At 49.3% G+C, this 17,405-nt stretch overlaps 1 protein-coding gene across 1 annotated transcript in view; it reads right to left on the reverse strand.

Annotated features, from left to right (window-relative positions):
- Window positions 1-6,422: 6,422 nt before the first annotated feature.
- The window catches only part of NOL6 (nucleolar protein 6), a 28,621-nt gene continuing 17,638 nt past the window's right edge, over window positions 6,423-17,405 (reverse strand). The window contains exons 24-26 of the mRNA XM_074166278.1: window positions 17,207-17,404; window positions 8,059-8,160; window positions 6,423-6,811 (exon numbers count right to left, since the gene is read on the reverse strand). Of these exons, the coding sequence (XP_074022379.1) occupies window positions 6,662-6,811; window positions 8,059-8,160; window positions 17,207-17,404 (450 nt within the window). The 3' untranslated portion in view covers window positions 6,423-6,661. The remainder of the gene's footprint in view (window positions 6,812-8,058; window positions 8,161-17,206; window position 17,405) is intronic.

Raw genomic sequence — 17,405 nt, forward strand, 5'->3', positions numbered from 1 at the left:
AACTGGGAGGGAGTCTGGGATTCGGTTGCCCATTATTCCACCTGGCTGAGCCTTTAGCAAAGCTAATCCCCACCGACAAGACCTAACAGCGAGAGCTGGTTTGGCCCTGTGCTGTAGGACACCCCTCACACCAGGCAGTCCTGCCCTGCAAGCCCTGATCCCACTGGATGGAGGAAAGCCAGCGCCACCTGCCCCCTCCACTCTGCCTTTGGTCTGGGGGCTTCTCGCTCCAGGACGGCGTCTGCTGTTTCCTGGTGTCACTAGGGAGCTGGCAGCCCACCAGCAACCAGACACCCACATTGCTCGCCCTGTAACATCACCAGGGTCTCCAAGCATGCAGAAGGATATGGTTACCCCATGGCAGCATCTCCAGCCCATGATCACGGTCTCACCCTGTGTGTTAACACAAGGCAAGTCAGCCTTCAGCGAAACCAAGCTTGGCCACCACGTGTTTTGGCAGCAATAAGCCAACAAGCTACAAACCCACAGCCCAGTGGAGGCGTTGCTGCAGTTGTCCTCCCAAACACTGCAATCCTCAATGTTTCGATATGCATAGAAACAACAGGTGAGTTAGCCAAAAGGGAGAGACTTCAGCAAATAAATCAACACCCTCCCAGGCTCCTTTGCTGGCACTGTCCTCAGCCTTTCCGGGCACATCCAGAAGCAACGTGAACAGGAGCAGTCTGTCTGGTACTTTGGGAAGGGCAGGAGCCACCGGCACAAGGCACGAGCATTTCCGTGCCAGCTCACAGCCAACACAAGCCGTCGTCACCTTCATTAGTGACTGCAAAGGAAGCCCTGAGGAGCAGATTCCCCTTCTCTCGCTCTCTGGTGGGAAGAGGCAGTGAGTTTGCTGAGCCTGGTCGTGATGTTCAGCTGGAAAGTGGAGTAAAGGGGACATGCATCCCCTGTTCGTTCCCCTGCAAGAGCCCACCGTGGCATCACCAGCCACGCAGCACCTTCCCACCATGCTCATGGCTGATGCTTATTCTTCTCCCAGTGGCCGCTGAGCCTTTAGCACCTGGGTTTGGTGCAAAGACTTCAAGGCACCGGAGGCTGCATCTCTGCACCAGTTCATATGGTGTGAGCACCCTGCAGTTTCCTCCTGCTCCCCCAGCATGGCCCTGGGGTGCCAGCAACCAGCATCGCTTCCCCCACTGCCAAACTGCCCTTTTTTTCCCAGCCTCAGACACTTTCCGGACCACATTTCTCCCATTTTTCAATTCCCCCACCCCACCTTTTGATTTCCCCTTCCCTGTGGTGCATCCTGCACTTGCCAAGTGCCACCCTCACCCCTTGAGCAGCATCACTCTGCTTTCCCGGGAGACCAGGGACATCAAAAGCTGCCGCTTCGCTACCGGTAGTTCCCAAAAGCAGCTGTCTTGGCCAGGAAAAATTACTTCAGGTCCAGAGCATTATCCTGATAACAGAAATCCTGGCAAACAAGCCAGGCCCCAGCCAAGGAGCACGGTCACTGTGGGAACAGCAAACTAGGGGAGGATATTCCCTTGCTGTGCCAAAACCCAGGCAACTGCTCCTTCCCCAGCCTGCCATGGAAATTTAGGCTAAGGGTTTTAAAAAATGACCGGTGATTGTGGGGGCCCAAGCAAAATGCTCTCTACAAGTGCCTTTATTTCCAGAAGACACATGCTTTTTGCCTTCAGGGGATCAGCCTGAAGTCAGCCAGCCACAGAGAATCCAAAACACCTCTGAAAAGATCTCAGTGACTGTGACAAACAACAACTGAACAATTCAATGGGCAGGAAAACCCTACAGCACTCAACCTGCTCTGATCACCCCATCATCCCAGTTCTGTTTCATCAACTTGTTTCCCCAGCTTCCCTTCATAAATCTTGTGATTACCACTCAAAGCTGTCAAGTGGAACCCGGGATCTGGTGGCAGAAGAAAGGCTCCATCCATCATCACCTCTTCAGCAGGTGCACCAGCAGGAGCACCAGCTGACTCCCAACAACCACTATTTCAGAGAGCATCCTTGCAAAGCATGAGCCGATCCTTTTAGGAGAAAGCTGCCCAAAGGGTGGCTGAGGTAAAGACCCAGGAAGACACGCCAGCTTTGGGAGACGTCTACTAGAAAGCAGATACCACTGACCCCTGTCTTGTCTGACCCCATCCATCCACTAAGCCTATCAACATCACTCCAGCCCAGCCTTGTGCTTGGAAACACCTCCCTGCTTGTGCTTGCCCCCATGCATGGGAGGCTCACTGTAAAGAGCTTCAAAGGAGCTTGAAAGACAGCTTTGCAAAATCAAGACACTAGCAGTGGCAACGTGTCAAAGGCCCATTGCTGTCGCCCCAGCTCCAGCGCTTCCCTCCCTTTCCCCTTGCGACACGACAAGGCACGGGCTCTCTGTGTTTGTGCAGCTCTCGTTTACGGACGGGACCACAGCTAAGCAAACACCTGCAAGCCAGTGCCCACTCACTGCTCTGGAAGTGGAAACCCAGGCCCTACCCCAGCTTTCATAATAGGAATTAGTCACAGCGCACCAGCAGGAGTAGTAAATAGGGCAACAGGAGATAAAGTTGCAACGGAGACCTCACCTGTCCTCTCTCAGGTACCTGAGACATTCCTTTTCTTTGGATCCTGCCTTTCCAGGCCACAGGGACCCCTGTTCCCGAGGCAGAGGTGCTTTGCATTTTGCTTTAGATACCAACCGTTGCTCAAGTCAGATAGCACTAACACCCACTCCCAAAGAGCATCCTCAGGCTTTCCAGCTAAATTTCAAGATGGTTTTATCCACCCACATTGGCCACAGGGGTCTGACTTTTAGCAGATGATAAAACATGACCCAGAACATTTGCAGTGTTTGACCGTACAAACAAGAGCTCCACAATGGCTCAAAGGTACCTTTATATATTTGGATACTGGGAGATTTGGGGCACTGAGGAGTTACTCATCCTCTGAAAGAGGAGGCACAAGCCCATGGATCAACCATGGCTTTGGCAACATTAAGAACATTGCAAGCACAGCGGGATAATACGTTACTTGGGTAACTTTTGCTGACACAGGTGAAACCCCTCCAGGTGATGTAAGCTGGGTTAGCAGCGGTCAGTTTTGCCAGTCTTCAGTGCATTTATTTCAAGGCCTTTGTTGAGATACCAGTATCTGTCAGACTTTTACCCCAGCAAACATCTGCAGCACAGGGCCTGACCTAGGCTCACATCTGGCTGCTGAGCACAGTGGTGTTACCTTGTGAACCATGAACAGGTTGGTACTTGTATGAGGGCTTGGTTACGAGTGAGTTCATGTGTCATCAGTTAACTTGGCAACGTTATTTCTGCATAAGGCTAGCCTGGTGTCGTGGTTTCGGCCAAATTTACCAAAACCAGACTGACAGATGCTTCTCCCCCCTTCTCCCCCCGAAAAAGAGGAGAGAGGAGGAGAATGAGATAAGGAGATTCAGAAGTTCAGAATGAACTAAACTACTTTAATGAAGAATTAATATTAAAATAAAAATAAAGAAGAAAATAATGAAATAGATACAATATATACAAAACCGTATCAAGCTCCCAGGATGACAGTCACGTCACCGGCAGGCACTGGGGAAGTCCCAGACTGGACTCACCGACGGATGGGAACTGGATTCCAGCTCTGGAGTCAGGAACACACGGATCGGGATCAAAGGCAGATGAACAGACAGAGTCATCTCCGGACATCGGCCATCGCAGGAAGGGGGCTGACCCTTTGATCCCTCAGCCTTTATACTGAGCATGGGGCAGATGGGATGGAATACCCCAGTTGGTCAGGTTTGGGTCACCTCTCCTGTCCACTCCTCCCCACCGATGTGACCCCTCTACGTTTTTCCGTTCCCGACCCTCTAAGGGGGCAAATAACGAAATGGGCTGACCTTGGTTGTTATGGCAGTAAGTATAAGCAAGGGCCTCCCTGCTCACCATTCCTTGGCATGGAGCACAAACATTGGGCTTATCATTCTGAGAACGAGCAGTTTTCTCCACAATATGCCGTTGATTTCAGACAGTTAGAGGAGGCCTAGCTAGGATATAAAGTTACAGAACAGAAAATTTGTTCGGTTTTACTTCAAACCGGGACACCTGGACGCTTCATGGCCCCCTGCTGCCTGCTGCAAATGGCGGTGTTTTACCCAAGGATGGAGAAGCAGAGAGGAGATCCAATAGACAGTAGGTTGAAGCTATGCATAGTTTTACACCTTTTTAAAGGCAAAAGGGAAAAAGCACAACAGCTGACAGCGCTGAAGGGCAACAAAAGCCAATAAAAGCAGAGGTGCTGCAGGGCTACCCCTACAAGGGTATATCCTTCACATACCTCACAAGATACCCCACCATGGCAGGTGGGCTGGGGAGGACAAGGCAGGGGGAACTACGGCACTGCTCAGCAGCCAAAAGCAGAGACCACCTCTCTATAAATACTGCCAGCCAGAAAATAAGCAGTGATAGTCTGTGACAGCCCTGGGGACAGGGGAGCAGGACATTTCTGTTCACTTGGTGCAGCAGCAGGGCTGGAAGATCTCTGCTCCTCGGCAAGCTAACGCAGGCTTCGGCACACACCTCTGCCCTAGGGAAAAGCACGGATATATGCAGCGAGCAGAGCACCCCGGCTCAAAAAACCTTACATCTGCAACGTACAGCAAGGGGAGAAGCGAGGGCAGGATGGGCATGGAGGGAACAAGCAAACAGTGCAGCAACTCAAGTGTTGTCCAGCCATTGTGCGGGCAAATTTACAGGATCCCAATGTCAACCTGCACTTTCGGAGTGAAGGTAGATAGGCACGAAAAGCAGGAACAATCTGACTACCGAGGAAACTTACAGCCATTGCTTAAGGCAGAATGAGTGATTCCAACATCTGAAGGATGATAGAACAGAACAAAGAGAAGCTTAAAAAGTAATCCTTAATTAACTACTTCTGAAACCTGTAGAAATCACTGCCTGCATCTGGTTTGCTAATGGGCCTGTCAGCAGCTTCTTAGGCTGTGGGGGTCACGGTAGCAACAGAAAGTGCTGCTTTGTTCTCAGGTTTGATATCTCTTTTGCCCACGAAGTGCTTTTGGTGTTTTCATTTTAGGTGTACTCAGAAAGCTCTTGCAAGCAAAGGATGGGCAGTGGGGTTTACCTACAGCCTCCGTCAGCCACCAGCACAGGGAAGAGAGAAAATTGCTTCTTGTGATTTTAATACAGCAGACAGACCCACAGCCCAAAACCAGGGATGCTGCCCACAGGTATCTATCCCATACCATATGCTGCGCCTCCAAACTCCAGGTGAACGAGCAATAGGTAGGCAGTATCTCAGCCCAGTGCTGCATCTCCACCACAGCCCATGGCGGCGAATGCTTCAGAGAAAACATTTGAAAACCAAGTGGTGAATCTCCTCCACAAAAGCTCGGACCCACTTCCAGTGGGGGGAGAGGCTGGTAGGTCTTGAAGCAACAGATTTAACATGCCATCTGAAATGCTCCTCACAAAGCAAGAACTGTCTACAGTTATCAAACTACCTGAACACCCACTTGCCATCCCAAGCTTGATCTATTTTTGGTTTCTGCAATATCTGCTGTCACCAACTCCATTTTATTTACTCTGTATGTGATTCACCTGTGCTTTGGTGTTGAAACATGTGTGCTGCCTCCATCAGAACAGGGGATGGAACTAGTGCATTTGCTTACTCTTATTTCTCTCTTTCCCCATCAGGAGTCTCATGATCATTTCAGACAAGAGAAATACTACAGAATAGCTGAGGTTGGAAGGCACCTCTAGAGATTGCCTAGTCCAAGTCCCTGCTCAGTGCAGGGTCACCAACACACAGCTGCCCAGGACCACATCCAGTTGGGTTCTGACTACCTCCAGGATGGAGACTCCACCACCTTCCTCAGCAAACTGTGCCAGTGTTCAACCACCTTCATACAAAAAAAAAAAAAAAAAAAGTTTTAAGTAGGATTTCCTGCATTTCAATTTATGCCTCTCATTCCATCACTAGGCATCACTAAGAAATGTCTTCTCTACTCCCCCATCAGGTATTTATACACATTGGTAAGATCCCCTAAGCCTTCTCTTCTCCAGGCTGAGCAATCCCAGCCAGCCCTTGCAGCCCCTCCTCATATGACAGAGGCTTCAACCCCTTTATTATCTTCCATGCCCTTCACAGGACCTGCTCCCATGTGTCTGTGTCTCTCTTCTACTAAGGAGTCCAGCACTGGAAATAGCACGCAAGATGTGCCTCACCAAGGCTGAACTGAGGGCAATAACTTGGTCATTTTTGAATGGCTCAGTATTTCTTTGGTTTTGCTAAGCACTAGAGTAACAGCAGCTGCTAAGAACTCTCTATTTAACTAGGAAACTGCCTTCCCAATGCACACCTCAGCCAGAATTTTCAGGCCTTGACCTTTTCACGTGAACACAGCTCTGTTTCCTACAATGAACAGGAACACTTTAAAAAACTTTATCCCATCTTTATATTTTCTTCAAAATAAAAAGACATTTGTATTCTTGAAAACAGTAACAGATCCCTTCGCTTTTCTGAACAAGGCATATAAAGATAAATAGAGTATTAACACACAGTTGTGGGATTTAAAAAGCTGAAAGCCCTTCCTAGGACTGATTTATAAAAAGGAAGAGTCCCAGAGTGAGCCAACTCTGCTTCAGGACAGGTCCCTCTGAAACCTCTCAGCGGCCTCAGATAGTCCACTTCTCTGTACGAGCTTCCACGCGTTTGACCAGGCCTTCTCCCAAAACCTCAAAGTCCTCCAGAATTGCCTCCACATTGGGAACGCAGACCAGCTCGTTGTTCAGAGTTGTCACCATCCTTCCTTTCACGTTGGAGACCTGTAGGACACACACAAGCATTGCACAAAAGTGCACCCACTCAGAGCAGCTTCACAACCTCTGCAAGCCCCACATAGGAGAAGTAAATTGCTCTCCTGCCTTGTCACACCCAATCCCTGCCACACCCCTACACACAATTTTCTAAGCTTCACTTCTCAGCACCATCATTGCTCATTATTAGAGCTAATAAACTGCAAGAGTGGCCCTTCCAGCTCCTTTTAGGGCTTACCCTGGAGCTACAGCCTAAAGACCGCAAGGGAGGAAGAGAAACAATGGCCATGGGCATGGTGGAGACGGGAAAAGAGTGTACAGGTGCATGGCAGAGCCTGTATGAGCAGAGAAGACAGGGTATGCAAAAAGGACCACGCCATGACCCCAAACAAAAGCTGCCTGTGCACTGTTCTGTTGTTGGGTGCAAAAACCTCAAGTGGGAAGAGATCTTTGGCTCCACCAGGGTAAAAAAAACAACCAACCCTCATGTTTAAGTCAAGCCACACACAGCTCAGATGCAAGCACGTCCTCTTCTCATTTCACATCTGTGAATAACTGGGTTTCACAACTGCAGCTAGGCTGAATGTCCAATGCCCTCTGGCCATGAAGAGAGGGAAGATAAATCACCCAGAGACAGATAGCAGGAGCCTGGGCTGCCAACTCTGAGCCATGAGTCACTGGTTTCTTTGCGTCTCTCCTTCATAGAAAGCAGCATGAATCACTCCAGCGTGCCTCACACCTAGCTTAACCACCCTCAGGATTTTGCCAACCCACACAGCGTAGCTCGAAAATATTTCCATACATCGATCAGGACTTGGGCACTATGAACCTAGGCTTGCTACCCCAGCATCTTGCAGGTTGGACATTTCTAAGCAAGACGACCAAAGCCATGAGAATAGGACAGCCCGCTGGACACACCAAATGTCTTTGGCAAATGAGGCATCACCCACCATCCAGGAGGGCACCAGAGAAGACCACGTGGGACAGAGCACTCTGTTCTGACCCATGACCATGGTGCTGGGGCTTGTCCAGGGACACATGTTCCCTTCTTAGCTCTGCTGATGACCGGGGGCACTGTGGCCACAGCCCTGTCTTGGTTTCACCCTTTCCAAAAAGGGACACAAGTATGAGCTCCATTTCTCAAAGGCCTTTGGGGCTGACAGGAGTTCGACAAAACAATTACAATGCAGAAATAAAAAAGCCCTCCAAGCTTTCAGGGCATAAAGGTAACATGAAACTTAGAGTCAAAAACTCACCTTAAAAGGCTGAGGCTGAAAGCTCAAAGGTTTCCACAAAACTGCAATCACTTCCCCACCATGCTTGTCATAGAAGAACAAGGCAAGATCACTGAAGGCATCCTAGGGAAGAAAACAGAGGTTGTGCCAGACATCCCAGAACCAGAGCCCATTCCTGATTCAGCCTCCTTACACTTTGACACACAGTAGCTCCACACCAGCCAGGACCAAAGCTGCAACTCTTCTAGGGGATACCCAACGAGGAGAGCAACTGGCAGCCCATGGACAAGTCCTGGTGCCTCCTGCTGCCTCTTCTCCCACAGTCTTGATGGATACAGTGCACTGCCTGCAAGTTTTGCATGCAGACCTCATTGCTCACTACCTCTTGCTGTCCCAGAAAGCAGAAACATGATCCACCACCTCCCACCGGCCTGGAAGAGCACCAAGAAATCAGCATCCATCTTTAGGACACTGGACCCCTTAGGTGACAACACATTGAGTGTTCCTCACCATGGTCCTCCAACAGCTGGATCTGGCACTACCAAGCTGTCCTATCCCAGTGTCCAACAGCCATGTCCAAAACTTCACAGTGCATCGGACAGCAAGAGGCAGGCCCTGCCCAGCAGGCGATTCTGCCACGTTACTTTTCATTACGTGGCAGTAAAGACCAACTCCAGTCAAGGATCTTTCACTGGAGGCCAGCATCTCAATCTGTGCAACAAAGGTATCAAAGCTCCAGGACAAAGCCCATGTGTACTGTCAGCACACTCTGTCCCAAAAGGAAACATACCAGCAGAAATTTTAAGTAACATGAAGTCCTGTGAGGTGCAAAGAGATGGAATGGTCAATGGAGGCACTGCAGGAATCTGCTCTCCTTGCCCCTGCGTTTCAGCAGCTGCGTCAATGAGCAGCTCCTTTGGTAGTGCTGGGCAGAAGAGCTTAAAAAGAGATCTTGCATAAAGAGATGACTAAAGGCCACAGTCTGGTTTTCTCGAGGCCCATGCAAGCTGGATTCCCAGCTCTGCAAGAAGGCAGAGAATAACCACTGCAGACGAAGTAAACAATGCTGGGTGTAAGCAACTTTTCAAACCCAAAAGTTTGGCCCTAAAGCTCAGCACGCAACACACAGGTATCTGGAGTTACGCACCCTGAGCACAGCTGACCAAGACATCCAAGAAGCTGCTCCTTGGCTTGTTTGTCTTGGTGGAAATTAACATCAGGCAACAGCACAAGTTTACCAGGCGGAGCAAACAGCCCCCCAGCATCAGTACAGAACAAGTACTGATGCTTGTGCACATGGCCTCACCAGCTTTGGAGCTACCTACTGCAAAAAAATACAGACCCTCTGCTCCCCCTTCATTATTCTTCTCCATCCCCTTAATTTCCAGCCACAACTCATCCACGCTCTTACAAAGCAAGATCTCTGCTGGCATCATTGTATCATGAGGTTTTCATGAGGATGTGCACAAAAAATAATCAACATCAAAGGCAAGCTTGGAAGGGGTCTTGTATGGACATACCAAGATTGCAGTAGGAGGAGAAAAACGTGGATTGAGTTGGTATTACCAGTGATCCCAAAGGGTGGAGTGGCATTTTAAGAGTAAAGACCTGATAAGTAGGGAGGGGTGGAGTTGTCTGGAATCTTCAGAGCCGGATTTATGAGTTCAAACTTGAAATATCACAAACAGAGGGCAACACGATTAGGCCATCAAGCTGGGAAGATTCTGAGACCTGCCAGCTCATCCCACTTCATGGGATCTTTATTCGGGCAAGGCTGGTCAAGGCATTATTCTCGACAAACTGGCTAGAAAAACCACTGTCTAAAAATACATTGAGAAAGAGGCAACCCGCCCTGGCATTTCTCAGCTCAGAGCAACAGGTTACATTCAGAGCCCAGTCAACAGGGAAGACTCCTCCTTTTGCCGAAAGGCAAACAGCAGGAGAGAGGGAAAGCTCAACAAAGGGCATGCTGACCGCCAACGTGCAGCTTTCCGAACCAGAGGGGAGCAGAACCTGAAAAAGCCCCACTACTCTACAGGGCGAGGTCAAGTGCCCCGTGATGCTCCCTAAGAGAAAGATATTTTTTACAGGCATGTCTTGCTGGACAGGAGCCAGGAGCACTTGCAGGAAAGGACCTCTCCCAGGCTCAGCTCATTTCCCAATAAAACCACTGTTCAGCCTGATATCCAGCACCTTTTTTTTATCCAGACAGCAGAGAGCAGAGGTTAAAAGGATGGCATTCGGTACATAATCCCAGCAAAGCGCAAGCTTCTGCACTTGCACTGCTCCCAGCGTCGTTCTTGTGATAGTGCTTCGGGTCAGCTCCACCAAGCTATGGAACATTCAGATCTTGGGAAACTGCAGCATTAAAAGGGTCTGGTGTATTAGTCACTGCACTTATGTTTGTACAGAGGCTTGGGGAGTAAAAGCAAACAGTCCTCACCTCCCTTTTCACATCCCATGCTCAATGCCCAGTGCCGCTGGACTTGCCTGAGCCTGCAAACACTGTCCTCAAGGGAAAGATTAAGAGAAAGGGGGAGAAAAGGCACAGAGCGCATTTGAACCCCTATTCCCTTCTCAAGCTCCTGTATCTTTCCTTGAAATTCAGCTTTAAAGGCCTAAGGAAAGCTCTCCCTGCCTAGGCGGATCCCAGCTATCAGCAAAACCTACATCTGGTTCCCACCTCACAGAAACAGAGGGGACCTGCAAACTCAGGGCTGCAATTCAGAGTAGCTTCATTGTCTGGGAAAGGGGTACACTGCACCTGGAAGATTAGCTCAAGGTCTGTAAGGAGCCACCTGGGTTGTAGGAATGAAAGAATGGAGAAAGGTGGTGAGTAAAACAATACCCTGATCTAAAACAGGATTACTGGATTAAGCAGTTTTGGCTGAAGCATGCATTTTGCAATGAGGTAAGCGCTCATTGCTAGTTAAGCAACTACATCGTTGTTCTTTAGGGGTGGGTTTTTTTGGCCTAAACATTTATCCACCCACTTTTTCACTGCTCCTACTTATACCCAGAGATCAGGGCCATTGCATCACAGCTGCTGGAAAAAGAAGAGCCATTTTGGGGAGGTCTCTGCACCGAAATGTGCCTAGCAGCTCTTCCTGGTGTGACGGCAGTTCAAGTGGCAAATGCATCAATCAACACTTGCTTAGTGCTTTGAACATTTTAAGTGCTCTCAGCAAGTGATCTACCAGTATAAAATCCCATTAAAGCTACTTAGTTCCAACAAATCACTCCATTTGTGGTTAACACTTTAAAGTCCTTGTCATTCTACTGTGATCTGCCCTGATGCTCACAGGTTATGTGGTACAGGCAGAGTCTTCCCCCATATGCAAACGGAGCAAGCAGCACTGTTGAAAAAAACCAGGCTTTTTCTCTTTTAAAAGAGAAAAGAAACCTGTGTGCTAGGTTTTGGATTCACCTGGTAAAAAGTGTTTCAAACTATCCAAACTTTTCCACTTCCGAGTGCTTCATCAGACCCACATGCACATCCTTGTACCAGGGGTTTGAGGCAGCAGCCAAGTATGGCACAAAAAAAGCTACCCATGCTCTGACTGCATTAACAAACATGCCTTATCCACCAAACCATCTGCGATGGAAGTCTTCAGTTGCTTCCTATGGAATGAATCCAAGGCAGACCTCTAGTAAGGCATTACCAAGATAGGGCAAACGTAGCCACAGGTACCCTCTGAGCTCACTCAAGGAGCACAAGGAGCTGATGCCTCGATACACATCTGTGTGCACATGCACATGTGTGTGAATCCAACCCTGGCACTACACCGAGAGTCACACAGCTGCTCTGGAGCTGTAGGGAGTGGGGAATTTCCTGCCATCTCTGCTCCTCCAAAGGCATAGATCCAGACAGGAAAGTTTTTCAGTGCTACAAGAGCCCACAGAGGTTCTTCAGTTCACCTCTGCCTGTCTGGAAGTGTCCATAGGAGGAGTCAAGCCTGTCAGTCAAAACAGGAAGGGAGCAGTCTGACCTGAAATTTCACCAGTTCCAGCTACCTCCCGTAACCACAGCTTACATACTGTAAGAGACCGAGAACTTTTAATGTCGTTAATTCCTTCCTAACATGCAGTAGCAAGATAGGCATTCCTGTGTAGTGGGAGGAAGAAAGGAAAGGGCTGTAAGTCTTCCAGATAGGTCTTGTCTGAAGGTGCAAGAAATGCAAAACATTGCTTCAGAGGGAAGGTTGTTTACAGTAAAGCAGGAAACATTTTCCTGCTCATCTGCACAGGAAAGATCTCCCATGTACAAGATGGGCAGCTCCTCTGCCACGAGCTCTGATAGACACGTGTGGCCAGAGAAAGCTAAAGCTCAATGAAACAAAGTGCTTCACATCCAGTGACCCACTGAGACCAAAGATCCTTTAAGAAATGTTAGGTCTTTTAACAGTCATTACAAACATGCAGATGGACATGGCACAGGCAGCTAAATCCCATTTTCCCCACCATGAGAAAACAGTTCTGGACCCTTGGGAGGTGACCAGAGCCTTTGGGCTTTGTGAGCTCCTGAATGCATGCAGATGGGCACAGCAAGTATATCCACAGGACTCACTGGGTGCAGGCAGAAAGATCATCCCTTGAGCTCTAGGACAGCCAAGCCACCCTGAAGTAAAAGCTGCACTGACTGAGTCTTTCCACACCATGTCTCCAGCAAACAGCTGGGGGTTCTGCAGCTCGACAGCCACCACAACAAAGACCAGCAGTCACGACAGAGATCCCATGGAAGCCTCATATAAGACTCTTAAACTTAAATTAGCCTGGCTGGACAATTCCCCCTGGGACTGGACCCAGGGTTTGCTCGCTGAGGTGCTTGAGACCATAGGCGCCAGGAAGGCTGGTGATGGGCTAAAGCTCCAGGGAAGCCCTCTCCGCAGGATGTCTGGCACCTGCTTTCCCTCAAAAGCGTCTGTCTGCAAAGCCTTCTCATCTGGACAGACTCCCCAAACTATCAGATCTGTCCTGGAATTGAAGAATTTGCCATCTGAATCCCATGACCAACCTTTCATCTCTACCCAGAGACTCCCAGGCACCACAGCAACTTGATCAGACCAGCTCCTGCAGCACATCTCTTTGGAGCAGGAAAAATTAAAGTAGTCAGGACTCAATACTTCCCCTCCTTTCATTTTCTCCTCTGATTAGGCTCCTTGGGGAAGAAGGCACGCAGCAATCCTTTGGCTCCAGAGCACGCATGCCTTGCTAACCCCTTTGATTTGTGAAGAACAAGGACCTCTCAGGAGAAAACAGGTTGGACAGGAGAAAAGCAGGTCTCCTGATTACTGTGCCACGAACACTGGGAAAGATGCTATGACCTGCCCTCCTCAACTCAATCAATATGCCTGGGCATTGAAATCCCTTTTTCACATGTCAAGCTCAGAAAAGGCAGATGTTTCTTTTCTGCCCACAGAAGAGAACAAAATGCCGCAGCGCTGCTGCGTGGCAGATGTCTCCCTTCGTTGCTATAAACCCACCATGGCTGCACTGTCCCACCTTGGCTACAACCCTGTTGCTCAATTCTGTGGTTTGTGCTATTAAGGGGTAGCAAATTACTCTGAGTCAAAGCCAGCCAGTTCCGCATCCAAGTGCCTTCCAAAATCTCTCGTAAGGATTCACTGCTGTCACAACACTCCTTTCCAGCACCAACTTCTTGCTGCATTTGGATCAGCCCCAGGGCTCCCTGTCTGCAGGATGGGGATAAGCCGAACACTGCTCTGAGAAGTAAAAGCCAGGGAAGGAGAAAGACAAAGGTGCTGAAGGGGCTACCAACCAAAGCCAGGTCAAAGCACAAAGCCGATGCCTTCAAGCAACAACACTGGTACTCTTAGTCACGGAGGTAGATGATTTCTGATGGGGTAGTTTTGGTCAACAGTATCCACCACCTGATGACCCTGCAGTGAAAAGTCTGCTTTTGAGGCCCTCCAACACAGGTGCACATGGCTGAGTTATACTGAAGGGAACATGCAGCATCACCTGTTTGATTTTTCAGAAGAAACACCTGTTTGCCCAGAAAGAGATATTCATCAGCCCCTTCAGGTCTGCCTGCTACTGGATCTGGAAGCTACAAGAGCCAAGTGAACTGGTACTGCAAGATACCTCCAATATGACAGCCGCAAGGGAACACAGCCATACATATCTCAGAGCCTTCAAAAGGAGGAAAAGCCCCCCAGCCAGAGCTGCTGAGGCAAGTTTCAGGCTCGTTCTTCAGAGAAACCTCTGACCGATTCCTGCTCTGTTCCTCCCAAGCACCCTTGGGCCAAAGAATGAGAGGCACCAAGTGAATACAACACTGCTTCCAGCAAGGCAACGTGACCTTTGCTTGTATCCATGGTTCTTCACTGGGATGTTAGTATATTGGATTTAGGACTAGCTGTAATTTGTAACCCAACCAAACCCTATTCTAAGCTTATTATTACCTGTATTAGAGAAAATGGACAGTAAAATTCAGTTTGGATGTCATAATTGACTGGATCAATTAAGTCATAATTGCTTAAAGGATAATGAAAGCTGCTTTCCAGGGAAGTCTCTTCTGCACCTTTCACTTCTGGAGCCATTTGCTGACATCAAGTTGACTAGAAGCACAAAAACATCCTATAAACTGCAACACAGTTGATGAGTTTCCCAATTGACTGATGAGTTTCCCAACTGACTGCCTTGATATACAGCACGATATGCTGCAAGCCTGTTAACAGCCTCCCCAAGGAGCCTGCTCTCCCCATTGGCTCATCCAACAGCCTCCAGTTCCTCCTCAAGCACAAAGGCATCCTTCTGCCAGGTCTCAGAGGCTCTGGCCCTGGGCATGCTGGCACCTCCAGCGTCTTGGCAGCTGCTGAAAGGGTCCCTTCAACTCTAACCCCTCCTTACAGCATGGTGTGGAGAGGGATTTCGGGCTTAAGAAACTCAATTTCCTGACCAGATCTATGCATCTTGGTTGAGGTTTCATGGTGGCAGCTCAAATCCTCAACATACAGGGAACAGAAGAGAGGGGCTGGTATTGATATTCCTCCTCAGATCCAGAAAGAGTGAAACAGTGAACAGTTCCAAATCGCCATGGATCCTCCTCCCTTTTTTAAAAGTCTTGTGCTGGGTGCTTCTCCCCTTTCTTCTTGCATATCCTGGACCCCAAGACACCCCCTAAATACTCTCTGCATTGTGTCCTGTGGGACCTCCATCTTCAAACACACCTTCCCTCCTGAAGGCAGGAGAGCACTGAGCACCTTCTCCTCCATGACTTTCCAGGTAAACAAGCAGTGCCACTTGCAGGGAAACTGTGGGACAACTTTGAAGTCTTCCTCAATTTAAAGAGGTCCTGCATGCATCCCTGTCTCTCACTTCCTTGCACACACTCCCCCCAAGACTGTTGCAACCTGCTGTAAGTGACAAAAGGACCAAACTCGCACCTTGCTAGATCTGGCAGCTCTGCTGAAGCCGCAGCAGATTCCCATAGACCAGGCAGACATCAGCACAAAATGCAGATGGCAGACAGCATGGGAGGTAACGATGCTGTGACTAGGGTTGAGGAAACCTTCAAAGAAATCCTTTCAAATTTCCTCTGGCCACTTCCTAAACTACTTGGGTTAAGGTGAAAGGGGAGCTTCAACCTAAAGGGCCCAGCATCTTCCAGCCTGAACTTGAGTTTTGATTCAGCACCCCTGCAATTCCTTCTATGGACCTGGATGCAAGATCTGTCCCTTTCTGCTGTCCCTCCTTGCAGCTACAACCACAGCCGAGCCAAGAGAAAACACTCGGTTGCTGTGCAGGCTGTGCTTGAGGACCAGCAAATGCTAAACACTGCAGAGCCTGCAGAAAGCAGCCCAGGAAGAGAAGAGACACCACCCAAAAGCTATTTTTCTGTTGCATGCACACCTCCTCCCTCAGTGAAGGCACACGGGAAGGTGGACAAAACCCTCCTGGTGTGTCGGTCAGGAGAAGGGAAAGAGGAAAGTCTTCTGACCTGTTATGCTGCCCAGGAGGGCTGGGAAGGCCAGCCAGGAGCTGCCAGAGCACAGCTGAAGCTGAAGCCCCCTAGCTCCAGCTCTGCCTTCTAGCAAGCTGCCACTAGCCCAGCCTGGCTGCTGCAGTGACCCAAGGAGCCAACACGTGCTGCTACAAGGGAAATCCCACCCTGATATTAGGAAACAAATTTTCACAAAAGGTGGCCAAACACTGGGACAAGGACGTGAGAAATCTCCATCCCTGGAGACAGTCAGCATTCAACAGGACTGGGCTCTGCAACCTGCTCTAACATCAAAGCTCACTCTGCTGGAGATGTCCACAACACTCTTCCTGCAAAAGCCAGCCTATGATTCCTACAGCACAGCATTTCCATGGGTAAAGGATGACAGCACTCAAAAGGCAAGCAAGGTTTTGAAAAAAGGGGATGACAGCCCCACCTCTCCGCACACTAACATTTACTCAGCTACTACACACAAAGCTGGGAAGGGCCGAAAAGGCAGAGGCTACACATCTGCAAAGTACTGGCTGTCCAGAACTGACGCGGATCACTGCTGTCACCCAGCATCTCGCATATCTCCCCTCCTTGCTGAGACTTTGGCATGGCTACACAGTGGAAAAGCACTGGGTTTGGAACTTTGGATACTGGTGTTCTGCATATACCCACATTACCAACTCCCTCTGCCATCATGCATGCAACCAGCCCCAGAGAAACCGTATCCTGTGACCAATATTCAGCCTCTATGGCTCATGCAACCATTGGCCTAGCAGCAGGAGCCACACTGGCACCATGCCGTGGATTCTTGTACATACCTCCAGAGAATATGGGTAGCTACTGTCCATCATGCACCCCAGTTGGTGCAAGAAGCCGTGAAAAGTCAATTTTAACGGACTAGAAACTAATAGCTTAAAGATATTTTTGCACTAAAATATCATATTCTTCAGCAAAACCTCCAGGTGATTTGTATCTGAGGTCACTCTCACATCAGTAGCACTCCCATTTCCATGGAATGGGCAGTGCATTCACCAGGTCTTCTGCTAAAGGAACGATTTCAGATGCACACAAAGAGTGATCATCACATGCAAAATACGTAAAGATGTCACCAACTAGGTCCTGCAGTGGCAGGCAACTAGTGACCTGAATGCCAGAAAGGAGCTCCCCCTTAGCCAGGTAGCCCCCTGTGCCTCCCCAAAAGGCCATGCTTACTCTCAGCTCCTGCAGGTAGCACTGTACGGGGTCATAGTCCACCACAGGAAAGAGGATCTTCATGGCAGTGCTGTTCTTCACCACACCCCGGGAAAACGACTTTATTGGCCGGTCCACGCTCTCCAGATGCCGAGGAATCTGATTTGGATTCAGGTGGATTAGTACATCGTAGAAGTCCAAAGGAGGGCGGAAGACCATC

This window comes from Numenius arquata, chromosome Z (assembly GCF_964106895.1).
Source record: "Numenius arquata chromosome Z, bNumArq3.hap1.1, whole genome shotgun sequence".
Taxonomy (NCBI): domain Eukaryota; kingdom Metazoa; phylum Chordata; class Aves; order Charadriiformes; family Scolopacidae; genus Numenius; species Numenius arquata.